This window comes from Zalophus californianus, chromosome 6 (assembly GCF_009762305.2).
Source record: "Zalophus californianus isolate mZalCal1 chromosome 6, mZalCal1.pri.v2, whole genome shotgun sequence".
NCBI classification, from domain to species: Eukaryota; Metazoa; Chordata; class Mammalia; order Carnivora; family Otariidae; genus Zalophus; species Zalophus californianus.
In genome coordinates this window covers 95,392,442-95,412,842 of record NC_045600.1, presented here as the reverse complement: position 1 = coordinate 95,412,842, position 20,401 = coordinate 95,392,442, and the positions used below count along the sequence as shown (strand labels likewise).

Below are 20,401 nucleotides of genomic sequence, written 5' to 3'. Positions count from 1 at the left end.
CGGGACTCCAGGATTGTGACCTGAGCCGAAGGCAGTCGCTTAACCAACTGAGCCACCCAGGCACCCTTATCATGTTCTTCAAGAACAAACTTTTCGCTTTGCAATTTCTTCTATTTTAAAATTTATTTTTGCTCTAGGTCCTGTTGATCATTTTCTCCTTCTACTTTCTTTTGACTTAATTTGTTTTTTAAACTAGTCTTATACTACTGATTTTATACCTTTCTCCCCCTTCTCTCTATAGAATTAGAAGCTACACACTTTCTTCTATTTCCTGTTTTAGCTGCAATCCACAAGTTTCAACATGCGATATTTTATTATCACTTAGTTCAAAATATTTTGTAATTTACACTGATTTCTTTTTTACTCAGGTTTTAGAGAGTTCTGCTTAATTTGCCTATCTGGTCATTTTCTTTTTTTTCTCTCTCTCTTTAAGTTTTTTATTGTTATGTTAATCCCCATACATTACATCATTAGTTTTTGATGTAGTGTTCCATGATTCATTGTTTGTGCATAACACCCAGTGCTCCACGCAGAACGTGCCCTCTTTAATACCTGGTGATGGGTATCTGGTCATTTTCTACTTATCTTCTTGGAGTTGATATCTGGCTTAATTCCACAGTGGAACAAGACCATACAGTATATATTTCAATCTTTTAAAATCCATTAGACCTACTTTATGGTTCAGAGAATAGTCTATTTAGGTAAATGCACCACGTGCGTGTGATAACAATGTGTGTTTTGTCATTGTTGGTCATAAATTGTAGATGGGTGTGTGTGTGTGTGTGTGTGTGTGTGTGTGTGTGTGTAAACAATTGCCACAAAAAATTGTGGAACCTCTAGGTGACCAGATACAGATAGATAAATATCTTTAAGTGTGTTATTCATGTTGTTGAAACTTCTGTATTTTAACTGACTGTCTGATTCTTCAGTTGCTGAAAGAAGTATAATCTCCAAGTAGAATTGCTGAGTTGTTGGTTTTTCCTTTCACTTCTGACAATTTTTACTTTATGTATTTTGTTGACATGTTATGAGATACATTTACAACTGATATATCTTTTTGAATTGCTCCTTTAATCATGAAATATTTCTCTCTCTCAAAATTGTTTTATTGTTATATTTCTTATTTTGAAGTCTATTTTGTTTAATATTAGTATAGCTGTGAAAATTTTATACCAATTATTGTTTTCATCTTTTACTTAACCTTTCTAGATACTTATGTTTTAGGTGAATAAATTATAAGCAAGATAGTCTGGATTCACTATTTCATCTGTAGGACAATATTTGTTGAATAGAGTATTAATCCATTTATGTTTAATGATTACACTTAATCTTCTGATAAATTTAATTTTAAAGACATCATCTTGCTTCCCCCACCGCCCCCTAAATTTCCTGCCTGCTCTTTATTTTTCGCATTCTCCTTTCCTGCCCTTAGGTATGTTTGTTTTACTCTCCCTTCACCCTATTGTTTTATGGATACATAGTACTTATGGGGTTACACTATAAATTATAACACCCATCCATGACACATTAGAGGATTTTTAAATTGAGTATTTTACACTTGCAAAACAATTCAAGGATCTTATAACATATTAACTCCATTTATTGCTTTTCTACCCTTTTATGCTACTGTTGTCTTGTATCTTAATTCTATGTACCTTTTCTTCTACAGATTTTTTTACTTTAAATAGTTAATGTATTTTTAAGTGCCCTTCTTTGCTTACCTTTTCTAATGTATTTTATCATTTACTACATTACTGCATTTTTATCTTCAGTCATTTTCTTTCTATCTGAAGCATGCCTTATATATTTTTGGTGAAGGGCTGCTGGAAATGGGTTCTTTCAGCTTCTCAGTTATATAAATATACTTATTTCATCTTGTTTTGAAAGGATATTTTTGATGTTTATAGAATTCTAAGTTGTTAGTTGTTTTCTTTCAGCACTTAAAAGATATCATTGCAGTGTATTCTGGTTTTCAGTCCCTCCTATTGAACAATCATCCAAGAGTGTTACTGCAGCTCCTTTGAAGGTAAAGTGTCTTATCTTCCTTGACTCCAATAAATGGGAAGATTTTTTTTTATTCTTTTCTGGTTTTAAGCAATTTTATATGATGTAATGACAGGTAGTTTTCCTTGCTTTAAATATCCTGCCTAGGATTTATAGAAATTCTTGAACTGTGGCTTCATGTTTTTCATCCAATTTGCAAAATCCACACCTAGTAGCTTATCAAACATTGCTCTGATACTGTTCCTTCTCTCTTATCCTTTTCTGGGACTCAATTCTTTGCATAGTAGACCTTTACAATTTGTCCCATATATCCCTTGTTTGACTCTTTCTTCTATATTTTGTATATTTTTTTTGGTTTCTTCCTCTTTTTATATGGATATTTTCTCCAAATTTGTCTTCCATTTCTTTTATCCCCTCTTCTGCTAGGTACAATCTGCCATTAAGCCCATTTATTACATTCCTAATTTCATCATTTTTCAGTACTGTAGTTTTTATTTTATTCTTCTTATAGGTCCTATTATTCTGTGGAAATTCTCTTACATTTTGAAGTTTAGATCAAAGTCTATGTCTGATAAGTCTAATATCTATTTTTCTCTTGGATTTCATTCAATTGGTCCTGTTGCCTGACAGTCTTTAATTTTTTTGTTGAATATTATACATTGTCTATGAAAAGATATGGAACCTTTGATTGGTTATTTCCTCTACAGAAAATCTAATTTTTTCCTTGTATTTGCAGGGAGATAGTTATAAAGTAGACAAGGCTGCGCTATTTCTAGCTCTTATTTCTAGGGCACAACCCTCAGGGATCTCACCTGAAAGTCTGGTAAGTCTTGTTCCTTAGGAAGTCTTCACCTCTAATTTTTGTCTGCCCAGCATTGTGAGGATGCTGAAGTGTCTACTTAGGTTTTAATCTCTCAGTGTCTTCTTTCTACACCTGCTTATTTCTGCCTCAGTCTCCATACATGGGCAGATTAAGAATCAGAAAATACTTCAGGGAGAAAACTGTATGCAAGGTGCCATGCTTACTTTTCTGTGGTTTGCATTTCTCTAGGACTTTGGTCCTACAGGTCCAAGCAACCTTCATAGTACTGAGCACAACGTTTATTTCTCTACCCCCACCCCCCGGACATTGCTATAAGCTAGGCTACTGTTCTCTCTTTGGTCACAATGACCTGCATTGCAAATTGGCAAATGCATGGGAGCAAGCAGGATAGAGAAAAAAAAACTGCAGCAAATACAGGATTCACCTTAATGCATTTCTCTTCTCTCAGGGATCGTAGTTTCTCAATTCCTGGTTGCCTTGATTGCTCTCTGATGCTGTTTAATTTTATTCAGCTTTTATATTGGTGTTCAGTGGGCATGTCATTCTGATTTTAGTTAGTGTAGTTTAGTTAGTCTAGACAGAGTCAAAGCAGAAGTCTCTGGCTAATAGCATCTCTTTTTTACTTCCCTATTCCAAGTCAGTATTACCAGCTGCTTAGGCACTTATACTTCATCTTTAATTCTTTCCTATTTCTTTTATCCTCATATGTATTAGTTGACAAATTATGTAAATTCTACCTCAGAAATCTTTCTCCCACACATACTCATCCTATTCTTACTACAATCACTCTCTAATGTGTACAGATTTTAACTTGTCCCAGTATCCCACTGTATCTTATAAACTTCTATGAGAAAGGTCACATTAAAGGGAAATTCTTAATCTCATCATTACATTACTATCTTCTAAATCTCTTTCCTGTTGCCCAATCTTTGCCTCTTCCACTGCCCACAATGCCTCATGAATGTGGGGCAAGCTTCATAGCATTTATTTATAATAATCTAGTTCAAAACTACTTTTGCTACCTACTCCTTTTGGAAACATACTCTATACCCCACTATAATGACATTTCCCATGGACCATAGCCCATATATTCCTACTTCCATAATAATGCCCATAACTTTCCTTTCAATTTAAATGCTTTTCCTGTCACCAACTGACCTAATTTTCAAAGTCTGCATCAGTGCTACTCCATCCATAAAGATTATGTAGGGTCCTCCAAATAGGGGTAATGCCTCTCTTCTGTAAGAACCCACTGCAGTTTGTTTGTGCTCCTTGAATTAGTAATTATTTAATTTTGCCTTGCTTTATCATGATTTTTATACTTATCAGTATCTTATCAAGTACAAGCTTCTTTCAGGGTGAGGTCTTTATCTTATTCACTACTGTCCTATAGCACATATACAGTGCCTGGTATATGGAAGACCCTCCTCAACAAAATTAAATAGAATTCTGAAAAATACCAGATGCAGAGTATTACAAGTTTGTGTGCTTAGAAATGTATTTGATACAGGCATGTTTATGAAAAATGTTACCTGTTTAATTATAACTTCTATTTTAGAAATATTAATTTCTAAGATATTTTTTGGTTGAATTAAAGGGAAAATCTGATTCTAAAGCTCAGTATACAAATACCCTCATTTTCCCAATAAAATCTGAGCTTGAGCACTTTCACAGAAGATAACCTCATCATGTGAGCCATATCCTGTTTTGTATTTCTTTTTCTTTGAGTTGAATATCTGAGTGAAGGCATAGTTGAAAAATGTAACACAATTCAATTAAATATGGGCCCAAAGAAATGCAAGTCATTTAATATTAATTTTATAAGAGAAATGTCTGCATTCAAGCAAAGACTATGAGAAGAGATTTTCAGGCTGCATAATTCAGGTATAATTTTTATAGGACTATGAACTGAGAAGTTGGGGGTGAAAATCACTACTTACAAGGAGTATTCAGGAACGGCATCCTTGAAGGCAGGAAGTTCTCGCACATATTCATTATAAAACCATTTCACTTTGAAATGCAAATTCATATAATCGGTGCTCTTGCATAACCGCTGCTTCTCATGTTCTGTAACAGATAAAATCAAACATTTAATAAAGTTTGGTTTGCCAACAATGCTGCTGTATTCCAAACTACTTTTATTAGTAGTATTTTAAAAAGGAAGAGAATAGTGTATTTGAGGTAAAAGCAAAGGGAATTTTTAAAGACAGACCTGAAATTTTACAAAATCCCCAAAGTACCATAGATCCTATGTAGAACAGATCAAGTAGTAATGACCAGTAACTTGCATGTTCTAATGTGCCTTCCTAAAAAAGGTGAGAATTCTGATGTTAAGTGAAGCATTTAAGTAAGAGAAAGTGTTTTGGCATGTTAACATGGCAAAAATTTTCTGTTTATTTGCAAGCTTTCATATTTTGACTACTTTTAGCCTATTGCAAACAAAGTTTCAGAGAGAATTAAAACTCTAAGCATGAATAAAACATGAATCAAACTAGGAGACATAATCCTTGATAAATACTGGAAATGTGAATTAGTAGATCACATTTCTGGCCTGGATATTGAACACTTAAAGAATTAAGAGTTGAAAAGGAGAGGAAATATATCTAACTTCTATGCCAGATGATTTCTTCTTCCCATTTTAAGTTCATCTAAAATTATTTTGCACCCTGTGGCTTTTTTTTGACATTTCTTTAGCAGGATTTCCTAATATGTGACATTTTTTTCTCTCTAGCTTAGAATGTGTAGCTTAAAACTGTTTCTCTCTTTTTTTTTTTCTTTAATCTGGATATATAGTAGTGGGGAAGAGAGACAAGTAATAATATTACTGAACATGTTTATCTCTGTTCCTCCCCTGCCCCAATATTAATATCTTTGCCAATTCTGTCCCTAAGTATAGACATAAGCAAACCCCAAATATGCCAGACTATATTTATGTTGAAGCAACCTCTAAGAAGTTCTGGTTGAGGTCTATAGATCTTTTTTTTAAGCCAAGGGCTTTGATTTATAGTAGAAACATCCTATACTTTATATGCCAGACTGAAAATACTAATTGAAGCCATTAAATTGTTATACAAATTGAGGGCATCTTTGCTTTCCAAAACCCAACTCTAGAGGGACTTAAATCCCAATGATAAACACAACCCCAAATCGAACATTTTCCAAGTATCTAAACAATGACTAATTCAAGACAATTTGTAGAGCAGTGAGAGAAAGAATACACATATATACATAGAATCAAGAATAAATAGTACTTCTAGATTAAATTCCCAAACAAAATTATGAACTAGGTGATGTTTTGTTTCAACTCCCTCCAAATTTATTCCATTCATTCTATCTTTTAATGTTTGTTCTCCCCTACCTCTCTCCTCAGATGTCTAGTATCCCTCCACACCTTAAGGGAAGACAATTATTTGATATACTCATAGGTAGGGATTTAATTCAATCCTACCCTGAAATCCAGACAGAAGATCCTTGCCCTAGAACCCACACACTAAGAGGGCTCTACCCATCACAAATAAAAACTCAAAAATTAAATAGACTGTGGATTCCTCTGTCACTTGGGATCTCACACTCGGTGCTGGCTGAGTAAGCCAGAACCCAAAACATCTGCACTTGTGACTAACACCACCTGCTCTTATAATTAACAGCCTGTAAGCCCCACAGAAACACTTTGGACCATCTTTTATTTTATATCCTAAAAACAAAAGGTGACTATGTCCAAATGCTACTAAGGTTTGCAGACTGCCATTGTTAACAACAGAAATAGATACTGCTTTGGAGTATAGGAAGAAATTTGAGCTATGGAAGCATTTAAGTAAGAGAAAGGGTGAAATAACTCACCAGGTTCTTTCTCTGGATGGCATAAATGCAACAGGTTATTTCCTAACAAAGTATTATTTTCAAGCTTTAATAAGCACCCATTTTCTTTGGTTTCAGTGCATGCATTGGAAGGCACTTACGAATCAATACAGCATGCAAAATAGGTGCACTTGTTGCCTGGGGAATATTCTGACTACTGACTGATTCATATTACTCTCAAAGTTTGTATATGGGTAATTCTAGATGTAATATACATGAAGCCTCATATTCCTTGCCAACTGGATATCTACCGAATTCTAGAATTCTCAATAGTTTTATTTTTGAAATTTAGATTTATGAGTTCTAACTCATTAAATTTTTGTTTATTCAAATGATTCACATAAAAATTTATATGAGATGATAATTGCATTTTGTCCTCATTTTAATGAATATTTTTAAATGTCTCAGAAGAAAGTAACTTTCTGCAAACCATATATGAACTATATCTGAAAGCACACATGGAAATAATTTTAAATTTTTTGTATTTATAATTTAAATTACATCTTTATTCAAATCATGTCAATTTTGAATAACATTTTTTAATCCTTTAAATATTAAGAATATGTGTAAACTATAAGTGGACCTCAGGGGGGGAAAAATAAGGTTGAAAAGAAATAGAAAAGAGTTCAATGACAAGGTATATTTAAATTTTTTAAACCAGGAAAAGATTAAAGAGAGCAGACATCATGTGACTTGGGGAAGGTTGTATTATTTGGCATAACTGTAGATAGAATGCAAAACTTTTAAAATGTTTTATTATAACTGCATAATCTGTAACCATGCTAAAATAAAGATGAAAATACACATTTTCTTAAAGAAAAATACAATAATTTATGAAATTTATATATTTACTTTGAAACCTAAACACTGCCACCCAGAACACCTATATATACATATTGATAATCAAGTTGTATTATCTTTGATATTTTGCCAACTTTCAGCATATTAAAAAAGAACTGTTGCACATTTTTAATCTCATCAATATAAAAGCACATTTATTTGTTGAGATAGGAAGATAGAGCTACATTTTATTTCACAGTTTGTTAGCTTGATTTAGAAATTATAAATATTTAGGTCTATGATATGTGGGCCTCCATTTGTGCTCTTGACTTTGAAAAATGTTAGGGGTGAGTCTGATGTGATGTGTTACCTCTTCCAAGATGTTTCCACATTAACAGAATCCTGAAGGTAAGGGCAACCCAGTTCCAGCTAATATCAAAACTGTTTACTGAGCATTTATCTTGTGCTAGGTTATATGGGAGGCACTGTGGATATAAAGATTAAGTGCACAGAGCTCAGGATGGGTGACATATAATAATACATTTAATATAACATGGCAAGTGTAATGATTTGATATGCACAGGAAGATGCTGTTTCTTGGAGGAGATGAATTTAGCCCCAACTTTGTGCTTTAGGTGAACAACCAAGAAATGATTTATGAGTAGCGGTTCAGTGCACAAGAAGAATTTGAATCAAAGGACACATATCATATAAAGTACAACTTTTTACTTTAAGAAATACTATTTAATATATATGTGTCTCTTTCATGAAACTGTGTAACTATTTCTCCAATTAAGACTTTGGGCTTTTCAACAGAATACACATTCTTCTTGAGTGTACATGAAACTTTCTCCAGAACAGATCACATACCATGTCACTAATTAGGGCTCAACCAATTCAAAAAGACTGGGAATCATTCCCTACATACTTTCAGACCACAATGCTTTGAAACAGGAACTCATTCACAAGAGGTAATTTGGAAGGAACTCAAACACTTGGAGGTTAAAGAGCATCCTACTAAAAAATGAATGGGTCAATCAGGAAATTAAAGAAGAATTTAAAAAATTCATGGAAACAAATGAAAATGAAAACACAACTGTTCAAAACCTTTGGGATACAGCAAAGGCAGTCCTAAGAGGGAAGTATATTGCAATACAAGCTTATCTCAAATACACAAGCTAACCTTACACCTAAAGGACCTAGAGAAAGAACAACAAATAAAACCTAAACCCAGCAGGATAAGAGAAATAATAAAGATCAGAGCAAAAAATCAATGAAATAGAAACCAGAAAAACAGTAGAACAGACCAATGGAACTAGATGCTGGTTCTTTGAAAGAATTAATAAGATTGATAAATCCCTGCCAGAGTTATCAAAAAGAAAAGAGAGAGGACACAAATTAAAAAAATCATGAACGAAAGAGGAGAGATCATGACCAAGAAGGAAATACAAACAGTTTTAAGAACATATTATGAGCAACTATATGCCAACAAATTAGGCAATCTGGAGGAAATGAATGCATTCCTGGAAACTTATAAACTACCAAAACTGAAACAGGAAGAAATAGTAAATCTGAACAGACCCATAACCAGCAAGGAAACAGTAGTCAAACACCTCCCCAAAAACCAAGATTCCAGGGCCAGATGGCTTCCCAGGGGAATTCCACCAAACATTTAAAGAAGAATTAATACTTATTCTACTGAAGCTGTTTCAAAAAATAGAAATGGAAGGAAAACTTCCAAACTCTTCTTATGAGGCCAGCATTACCTTGATCACAAAACCAAAGACCCCATCAAAAAGGAGAATTACAGACCAATATCCTTGACCATGGATGTCAAAATACTCACCAAGATATTAGCCAATAGGATCCAAAAGTACATTAAAAGGATTATTCACCATGACCAAGTGGGATTTATTCCTGGGATACAAGAGTGGTTCAGCATTTTCAAATCAATCAACATGATAGATCACATTAATAAAAGACAAGAACCATATGATCCTCTCAATTGATGCAGAAAAAGCATTTGACAAAATACAGCATCTTTTCTTGATTAAAACTCTCCAAAGTGTAGGGATAGAAGGAACATTTCTCAATATCATAAAAACCATATATGAAAAGCCCACAGTGAATATCAGTCTCAATGGGGGAAAACTGAGATCTTTTCCCCTAAGGTCAGGAACACAACATGGATGCCCACTCTCACCGCTGTTGTTCAACATAGTGCAAGAAGTCCTAGCCTTAGCAATCAGACAACAACAAAAAAATAAATGGCAATCAGATTGGCAAAAAAGAAGTCAAACTCTCACTCTTCACAGATGACATGATGTTTTATATGGAAAACTCCAAAAGAGTCCACTCCAAAACTGCTAGAACTCATACAGGAATTCAGCAAAGTGACAGGATATAAAATCAATGCACAGAAATCAGTTGCATTTCTATGCACTAATAATGAGACAGAAGAAAGAGAAATTAAGGAATTGATCCCATTTACAATTGCACCAAAAAACCATAAGATACCAAGGGATAAACCTAACCAAAGAGGATAAAGGATCTGTACTCTAAAAACTACTTATGAAAGAAATTGAGGAAGACACAAAGAGATAGAAAAACATTCCATGCTCATGGATTGGAAGAATAAATGTTATTAAAATGTCCACGCTACCCAGAGCAATCTATACATTCAATGTAATCCCTACCAAAATAATACCGACATTTTTCACAGAACTGGAACAAATAATCCTAAAATTTGTATAGAACCAGAAAAGACCCCGAATAGCCAGAGGAATGTTACAAGAGAAAGCTAATGCTGGCAGCATCACAATGTCTGGCTTCAAGCAATACTAAAAAGCTGTAATCATTAAGACAGCATGGTACTAGCACAAAAACAGACACATAGATCAATGGAACAGGATAGAGAACCAGAAATGGACCCTCAACACTATGGTCAACTAATCCTCAACAAAGCAGGAAAGAATATCCAATGGAAAAGAACAGTCTCTTCAATAATTGGTGCTGGGAAAATTGGACAGCCACATGCAGAAGAATGGAATTGGACCATTCTCTTACACCATACTCAAAGATAAACTTAAAATGGATGAAAGACCTAAATGTGAGATAGGAATCCATCAAAACCTTAGAGGAGAATGCAGACAACAACCACTTTCACCTCGGACACAGCAACTTCTTGCTAGACATGTCTCCAAAGGCCAGGGGAACAAAAGCAAAAATGAACTTTTGGGACTTCATCAAGATAAAAATCTTCACAGCAAAGGAAACAGTCAACATAACTAAAAAGGCAACCTATGGAATAGGAGAAGATATTTACAAATGACAAACAATAAAGGGCTAGTATCCAAGATATATAAAGAACTTATCAAACTCAACATCCAAAAACCAAATAATCCAGTCAAGAAATGGGCAGAAGACATGAACAGATATTTCTCCAAAGAAGACATCCAGATGGCCAAAAGACACATGAAAAAATGGCCAATATCACTCAGCATCAGGGAAATATAAATCAAAACCACAATGAGATAACACCTTACATCAGTTAGAATGGGTAAAATTAACAAGACAGGAAAAAATGAATGTCGGCGAGGATACAGAGAAAGGGAGCCCTCTTACACTGTTGATGGGAATGCAAGATGGTACAGCCACTCTGGAAAACAGTATGGAGGTTCCTCAAGAAGTTAAAAATAGAGCTACCCTATGACCCAACAACTGCACTACTAGGTGTTTACAGATGTAGTGAAACGAAGAGGTACCTGCACCCCAGTGTTCAGAGCAGCAAAGTCCACAATAGCCAAAATGTGGAAGGAGCCAAGATGTCCTTCGACAGATGAATGGATAAAATGGAATATTACTCAGCCATCAAAAATGATGAATACCATTTACAATGACGTGGATGGAACTGGAGGATATTATGCTAAGTGAAATAATCAGAGAAAAACAATTATGATATGATCTCACTCATATGTGGAATATAAGAAACAGTGCAGAGGGCCATAGAGAAGGGAATGAAAACTGAATGGGAAGAAATCAGAGATGGAGACAAACCATGAGAGACTCTTAACTATCTGAAACAAACTGAGGGCTGCTGGAGGGGAGGTGAGTGGGGGGATGGGGTAATCGGGTGATGGGTATTAAGGAGGGCACGTGATGTGATGAGCACTGGGTGTTATACGCAACTGATGAGTTGTTGAACACTACATCTGAAACTAATGATGTACTATGTGTTGGCTAATTGAATTAAAAAAAAAAAAAAGACTTTCGGCTTTTTTCCCCTTCTCTCTACTCACGTTTTTACATGTTTTAGTGAGTTTGAGTGAACCTTATATTTATGTTGTACCATAAAGAGAAAAAGTTTACCAATCTTTGCTCCTTACAATGAAGTCATCTCTTTACTTCAGAAAGCAAGTAAAAGCCAGTTGTGGGCAGTGTCCCAGTCAGTTTTTCAGGTAAAACCTTCAGTTTATTTGCATAATCCCTGTATACTTCACTTCTCCATGATTACAAAAATCTTCCTTCCCTCCCTATTTGGAAGCTTTGCTCAGAACACACAGATCATCCCAAACTCATTCTCTTCGACTCTGCAAGCTCCCTGCATTCCCACACTCCCCTCATTCCTGCTGTTCCCACAGTTCCAGAAAATAATCACCTCTATGTCTAATTATCTGTGGTCACACAGTAGCCAGACTCCTCTCCCTTCTTCCCCACCTCCCAAGTCTTTCCATTGTGGATCAGTATGTGAGAGGAGACAGGAAGGATGCCAATTATCCTTTTGCAAAATGAAATCTGGTATTGCTCTAGTCCAGAGACCACCAATTCTCGTTCCTAAGAATATATCTGATAGGATAGCTCAAACTATCAGGGTTTTACCAGCCTGTTTGCAGAAAATAAACTTAGAAGATTACTATTAGTTTCATCCTTATAGAACTGCTTTTACACCCATACGAATTTGTTTCCATCCCTTGAAGTCACATATTTCTCATGCACTATCAACTGGTATTTACTGCTGTCTGTGGACAGAAACAGGAGACCAGTACCATCTGTTTTCATATTCTGCCAATTCAACAAGAATAATTGACATCTTTACATGCATTATTCACTTCAGCTGATACAGGAAGAGGTTTCCAGTTTTTTGAGTTACTTGGTGATGCAGGTTTGATCTTGAGGAAAATCCAAACAAAATTGGAAAGGGTATGCGACTGTATAATAAGGCCCATCTGTGATGTTTGTCTTTAAGTAGCAAGTACTAATTATAATTTAAACTATTTTTAGCAGTGACTTTTAATCACCATAAACCTCAGTATTTCTGGTGGATTTATCTAACTGGTTACCAAGCCATGCCCTTTTCCTCCCAGGCACACAACCAGACCACATTTCCCAACCTTTATTGCAGTAGTCTTGCTCTATGACTAAATTTCGGGCTAAAGCAATGTATGCCATTTCCAGTCTCGCCCTGAAACACCGACTGTGAAATAATCCTCTTTTCCCTCATTTGCTGGCCAGATGCAAAAGATCCAGCTGAGGATTTTAAGGCTCTAGGGAATCACGGAGCCACTAGAGGGTAGAAGTCTGGGTCCCTGAGCCAATTCTCAGGAGAGAATCGCCCAATCAGAAATACCTTAATTTATGCAAGTAAGAAATAAACAAACTGATACCTTGTTAAATTGTTTGTTATGGAGTTAGGCTACATGGGATTATATTCTGTTGCTTCACTAAAAGGTTTTCAAAGATTGAGACTCACTTGCTAATTAACCTCCAAACTACTCTGCTTTCTAAATTCCTCCTTTTATGTATGTATATGCATATATCTATATATTCAGATATATATATTCAGGCTATCCCCCTGTTATGTTAAGAAAACAATAAATAGGCTCTGAGAGAAGAAAGATCATAGAAGTAAAATACACAGGCTTTGTGGATAGACTAATACCACTTTTTATTTTTTTGTCAGCCTTTTTTCATACTTGTGGGCTCTCAGCTATATTTTGAGTAGTTATTATTACCACTTAAATGATTCTATAAAAAGTGAGCTGTTATTGTTCCAAAATCCATATGCCTGTTTTTCTTGTGTCTTTATATATTCCTCCCATAATATGTAATTATATATTATAAGGAGACATTTCAAATAAACTACAATTACATCTTAACTACCACCTACCAAATATCAATGTTAAGAGATTATATCAAATTCAAGAATATTCTTCAAATTATCTTTAATTCTACTCAAATTATCCTCTGCTTAGTGGTAGACCACATTGACAAAGGTGCATTTATCTCATACAATGTAAATGAGTTTTAGAATTTATTTAGCCATCAATCCTCCTACATTTTTAATTTTGGCAACAAAGATTTAACTAGCTCATTACATTTACAAAGTAAACATTTAGTTTCCCAAACTGCAGTACAATAATTTTGTACAAAATTTAATCTTTGAATTTCAATGATAAATATGAATATTTTACTACCAGTATAAAAATGCTTTGTTAAATTATACAAAGAAAAATCTTGCCGGGGTGCCTGGGCCTCAGTCGGTGAAGAATCCGATTCTTGATCTCAGCTCAGGTCTTGATCTCAGGGCCCAGCATGGAGGCTACTTAAAAAAAAAAACAAAAACAAGGGGTTCCTGGGTGGCTCAGTTGGTTAAGTGTCTGCCTTTGGCTCAGGTCATGATCCCAGGGTCCTGGGATCAAGCCCCACATTGGGACCCCTGCTCAGTGGGGAGCCTGCTTCTCCCTCTACCCGTCCCTCCTACTCATGATCTCTCTCTCCCAAATAAATAAATAAAATCTTTATTAAAAAAAAAAAAACCTTGGCAAATCAATTTGGAAGTATATACCTGTTCTTTAGATGGTATTTACCAGCATTTACTTGAATATTTTTTTCCCCTGAAAGTTAGTGTTTAAGCATGGGGTTTTATGTATAAGGCAGAAATGTACAATTATGTATTAGTTTATAGGATGGAGTAGTATATGCTCAACCCATTCTCATGCCAAAAGCAAATGTGCTGCCATCAACCTCATCACAGTGTTATTTTCTAGTTAATTTGTGGCATAATTTTATTGCATAAAGTTGTGTTGTCCTATAGTTGGTAGTGTACATTTTTTTAGAACTATCTAAATATCCCTCTGATAATATCTCATCACATTCTGCTTTAAGAAGTGATGATATAGAAGCTCTGGAAGGAATATCAAATAATAAACCAGCATTAGGGGTCCAATGACACGATGTTTTGTGAGATATTGTGTGCTCACAAATCTAAAGCCACATCACTCAGAACTTTTGGTTCTAAAAATAAATATGTATCAAACCTTTATATAGTATAGACACATATAAACATCTATCAAAGATAACCATAAATTCATATTAACAATGTATAGGTGGGGATAATGTCCTCCTTTTTATGCACTGAGAATGCCAAACAATGTAATTAGAAATAAAAAAAAAAAGAAGAAAATACAAGTTGTAGTTTTCCATTTTAAAGCAGCTCTATAAAGGTCTTGTAATATCAGCACATCTTTGGGGTGAGAAATCATCGACAACTCTGGCTATCAAAGTAAGCTATGGTATTAAGAAGCTATAAAGCTTGGACTAATAAAATAAAAATGAAAAAATATATGTAACATGTTAGCAAAAAGTAATTTGGACAAATGTGAAGCTTCCAGGGAGGAAAATCAGCCAACAAGAGAAAAGATTATGCACAATAATAAATTACTGTCATCGACTTTCTTATATTCAATGACTATACAAAAACAAATATCACTAATTTTTGTAGGGTAAGAGAAAATTTTGTAGGGTTATCAGAAATGTGTCAAGACACATTTCTGATAAACCAGCCTTAGCAAAACACTAGGAAAAAGAAAAGTCAACTAAAACTGGTAAAATGTTGCCTTACTCCACGACCACTACAACTGATACTAGGAGCAATTTTACCTTTGAGAGCAGTAGGTGACAGTCCTACTCATAAATGCAACCAATCTCTCAGCAGAATCCCAGAATGAATCTAGGCTCTCTGGGTTCATTAAACCAGGAATGAGGTAGAATCAGACATACGTCATAGACACACTCTCTGACACATCTATTTAGAATTTAGACGTAGATCTAAATAAGATCTAGAATACCTAGAATAAGAAGTGGGACCCAAACCTCCTGAACCCCTGTCAGTGTCATCCAAACTTGAAGTTCCTCTATTTCAGGATAAAAAATTCATTCACAAATAAGCTGTGCAATTCAATTACCTTTTTTACTTTAAAATTTCTTTGCCAAATTTAAATAGCACAACACCAACATTTCCTCTATAATCTCCGTCCATGACACCAATTTCTACATCTGTCAAGTATTTTGCAGCCAACTCAGAACGTGGAGCTACTCTTTCATAACACCCAGAAGGAAGAACGTACCATTTCATGATTTTGGAAAATCAGGAAACAGTGTGAAGGCAAGACCACATAATCTGATGGTAGGGAACTAGAAATGGATAGTTGTAAGAAAGAAAATGGGATGAGATGAGAAAAGGTATTCAAAATCAGAGATGGCCAAAAGGCTGAAGCATAATGATAAAATTTTGGGGACCCCGAAAAGCTCCTGGAGTTACAAGTCATGGAGCAAGGGCATAAAAAAGAAACAAACAAAAAGCTTTATTTATATCATATTTTTACCCAGAGTCCCAGCAAAAGATTTAGCATAGAGTGTTTCCATGAGAGTTAGAGCTGAGATCTGAAATGTGGATTTCATTCATTTATGCAACATATATTTATTGATTATCTACTATGAAGCAGGTACTATTCCATATACTGAGTATAGCAAAGAGGAAACAGAGTGTTTCTGCCATCTTAGATTTAATAATATAGTGAGGAGAGACAGAAAAAAATCAATATAATAAGGATAGTGTTCTGGGGGAAAAAAAAGCAAGGCAAGGGAACACATGAGCTGAGAGTGCCTCTTTCAATAAGGTATTCAGGGAAGACCTTTCATGAGGTGACATGACAGGAGAACTGAATGAAGTGAGAGAGCAAACCAGGAATCTATCTTCTGGAAGAACATTTCAGTAGAAACACCACAACTGAAGTGGCTTTTAAGCCAAAAAGTGTGGTTGACAAGATCAAAGAGATGCAAGGAAGCTAGTGTGGCTACAGCAAAGTGAGTGAGGGAGAACAGTGAGAACTGATTTCAGAGAAAAGCCAAGGTCAAGTCACACAGGATCTTGTAGCCTATGATAAGGACCTCTTCTCCTAACAGTTATGCAATAACACTGGAGGATTCCGGTCTAATTTACATTTGTAAAGTACCATTTTGGTTGCTGTCTGTAGACAGCAGGAGGGTATAGAGGAGGCTACTGCAGTAGAAAAAGAAATGAATGGATGAGACATCTTAGATGTGGGCAGTAACAGTGATGATTCTGGTAGAAATTGTGAGACATGGGGTTTAATCTTGGTTGTCTGTCTTTCCATCACGTAACCATGTCTGTGACCTCATCCCTTCCTAGATAAACTGTCTAGGAACAGATATGACAACTTATTGAAATTTTGATTTCCCCATACTACCTTGTCTGCTTAGAACCACAGATGGATGGAAGGATGGATAGACTAATGGATAAAACAATGTGAAGACTGTATCTGGCTCTTTTGCCATGTCTATTCCCTCATTTTCTCCTCAGTCTTGATGAGAACAGAATAGGTCATCAATCAGACTGGTAGAGGATCTGCTCAGCACTGGACTTGGTCTACAGTTTGCTAGTTTATAGCTTCTCATGCGGGAAAAGTCACTTATATGTTTTAAAAGGTCCAATTTCTGTATTAAAAGGCCCTGTTTATTTATGTTAATAGTTTTTAAAATAAACATTGCCAATGAAATATAATTTTCCTCCCACATAAAAAGTTCATATAAGCCACCCACAAATAATCAGTTTCGTGTAGTTCTCAGAAGTTTACACCATTTATTGCAATATCATTGCTAGTACCTTTTTCCTAAAAGGTTCAAATATGAACATTGGGGTGCGTGTGCCCCTTCTTTTCACTACATCTGTATCTTTGGAGTACATACCCAGTAGTGCAATTGCTGGGTCATAAGGTAGCTCTATTTTTATCTTTTTGAGGAACCTCCACATTGTTTTCTAAAGAGGCTGTACAAACTTGCATTCTCACCAACAGTGTAAGAGGGTTCCCCTTTCCCACAACGTCTCCAACATTTGTTGTTTCCTGCCTTGTTAATTTTTGCCATTCTTACTGGTGTGAGGTGGTATCTCAATGTGGTTTTGATTTGAATTTCCCTGATGGCTAATGATGTTGAAAATTTTTTCATGTGTCTGTTAGCCATTTGTATGCCTTCTTTGGAGAAGTGTCTGTTCATGTCTTCTGCCCATTCATAGCAGCAATGTCCATAACAGCCAAACTGTGGAAGAAGCTGAGATGCCCTACAACAGATGAATGGATAAAGAAGATGTGGTCCATATATACAATGGAGTATTACTCAACCATCAGAAAGGATTAATACCCACCATTTCCATCGACATGGATGGAACTGGAGGAGATTATTTTAAGTGAAATAAGTCAAGCAGAGAAAGACAATTACCATATGGTTTCATTTATATGTGGAACATAAGGAATAGCATGGAGGACATTAGGAGAAGGAAGGGGAAGGGCAGAGCAAGATGGCGGAGGAGTAGAAGACCTGGATTTCGTCTGTTCCAAGGAATTCAGCTGGATAGGGATCAAATCATTCTGAACACCTACGAACTCAACAGGAGATCAAAGAAAAGAATAACAACTCTCTGAATAGAAAAGAGACCACTTTCTGAAAGGTAGGATGTGCAGAGAAGTGACTCCGAGGTGATATTTGGGAGGATAGATGGTGGGGGAGGGGGCCTCCAGCGGCTGCTTCTGGCAAGTGATAGAGCTGCAGAGCACAAAATCGGAACTTCTAGAAGTGCTCCGCCGAGGGACGTTGCTCCAGTGGCTAAGCGGGGGGTGGAACCCTCGCAGGACAGTGTGGTCTCAGGACCCGCAGGGTCACAGGAAGACCGGGGGTGCCTGAGTGCAGCAGAGCTCCCAGGTATTGGAGCGGGGAAGCCGGCTACAGAGACGGAGCCGAGGCACAGGCTCTCAGCTCGGGGTTGCCATAAACTGTGATCCACAGCACAACCGGGCCACTGCTCTTCCAGCAGGGACCCAACAAGCGGCAGATCCGGGGAGACTCCCCTTCCTCCCCTGGGAGGAGCAGCGCGGAAGCGCAACATAGGGATCTGCTGGGTTTGGAAACTCTGCACAGGGTCCTGTGCCAGAGATAGAAACGCTCGGTCACAGGCCGGGTGAGCACGGAGTGCGGCTGGAGACCGGGGAGATGGGAGTGATTGCTTTTCTCTGGGGGCTCACTGAGGAGCGGGGGCCCGAGTTCTTGGCTCCTCCCAGGTGGAGATTGGGAGGCCGCCATTTTCACTCTTGTCCTCCAAAGCTGAACCAAAAGCTTGGAGGGAACAAAAGCTCTGGAGAGCAAACCCGAGCAGATTACATAGCCCGGCCCCGGCAAGGGCAGGGCAATTCCGCCTCCGGCAAAGACATTTGGGAACCACAGAAACAGGCCCCTCCCCAAGAAGATCAGCAAGAACAGGCAGCCAAGACCAAGTTTACCAATCAATGAGAACGGCAGATCTCCAGAACTAGGGGAATACTGCACGTAGAATCCATGGCTTTTTTACCATGATTCTTTAGTCTTTGAAAGTTAATTTTTTTTAAACTTTTTTTTAAATTTTTCTATTTCCCTTTTTCAACAAACATCTTACCAATCCCTTTTTTAATTTTTTTCTTTAAACTTTTTTATTGTTATGTTAATCACCATACATTACATCATTAGTTTTTGATGTAGTGTTCCATGATTCATTGTTTGTGCATAACACCCAGTGCTCCAAACAGAATGTGCCCTCTTTAATACCAATTACCAGGCTAACCCATTCCCCCACCCTAGACCTCTAGACCCTGTTTGTTTTTCAGAGTCCATCATCTCTCATGGTTTGTCTCCCTCTCCTATTTACCCCCCCTTCTTTCTTCCCCTCCTGCTATCTTCTTCTTTTTGTTTCTCTTAACATATATTGCATTATTTGTTTCAGAGGTACAGATCTGTGATTCAACAGTCTTGCCTGCTGTGGAAAGAGCCAAGATGTCCATTGACAGATGAATGGATAAAGATGTGGTATATTATGCAGCCATGAAAAGGAATGAGATCTTGCCATTTGCAATGACGTGGATGGAACTGGAGGGTGTTATGCTGAGTGAAATAAGTCAATCAGAGAAAGACATGTATCGTATGACCTCAGTGATATGAGGAATTCTTAATCTCAGGAAACAAACTGAGGCTGGAGTGGGGGTGGGGTGGGAGGGATGGGGTGGCTGGGTGATAGACATTGGGGAGGGTATGTGCTATGGTGAGCACAGTGAATTGGGCCGTGTGAGCACAGAGTGCGGCCAGAAACTGGTGTCAATCTCTTTTTTTAAAAAACATTTTTATTTTTCATTTTTAGAGTCATATTCTATCCCTTCATAATAGTTACCCTTATTTTTGGCATATATATATATAAATTGTTCTCTCTTTAAAATTTTGAGATACAGTTCTTCTAACAGATCAAAATATACCCTAAATCTCTAGTGTATGGTTTTGTTCCAGTCTCCTGCCTAATCACATTCTCTCCCTTTTTTAAATTTTTTATACATCCTCTTCTTTCTCTTGAAAAACAACTTTTTTCTTTTAAAGATTTTTATTTATTTATTTGACAGAGACACAGTGAGAGAGGGAACACAAGCAGGGGGAGTGGGAGAGGAAGAAGCAGGCTTCCCGCTGACCAGAGAACCAAAGCAGGACTCGATTCCAGGACCCTGGGATAATGACCTGAACTGAAGGCAGATGCTTAACAACTGAGCCACCCAGGTGCCCTTTCTCAAA

At 36.5% G+C, this 20,401-nt stretch overlaps 1 protein-coding gene across 12 annotated transcripts in view; it reads right to left on the bottom strand.

Moving 5' to 3' along the window:
• The window catches only part of UNC13C (unc-13 homolog C), a 650,938-nt gene that overhangs the window by 141,966 nt on the left and 488,571 nt on the right, over positions 1 to 20,401 (bottom strand). For all 12 annotated transcript variants that reach the window (XM_027572007.2, XM_027572015.2, XM_027572013.2 and 9 more), the window contains one exon: positions 4,768 to 4,894. In XM_027572007.2, the coding sequence (XP_027427808.1) occupies positions 4,768 to 4,894 (127 nt within the window). The remainder of the gene's footprint in view (positions 1 to 4,767; positions 4,895 to 20,401) is intronic.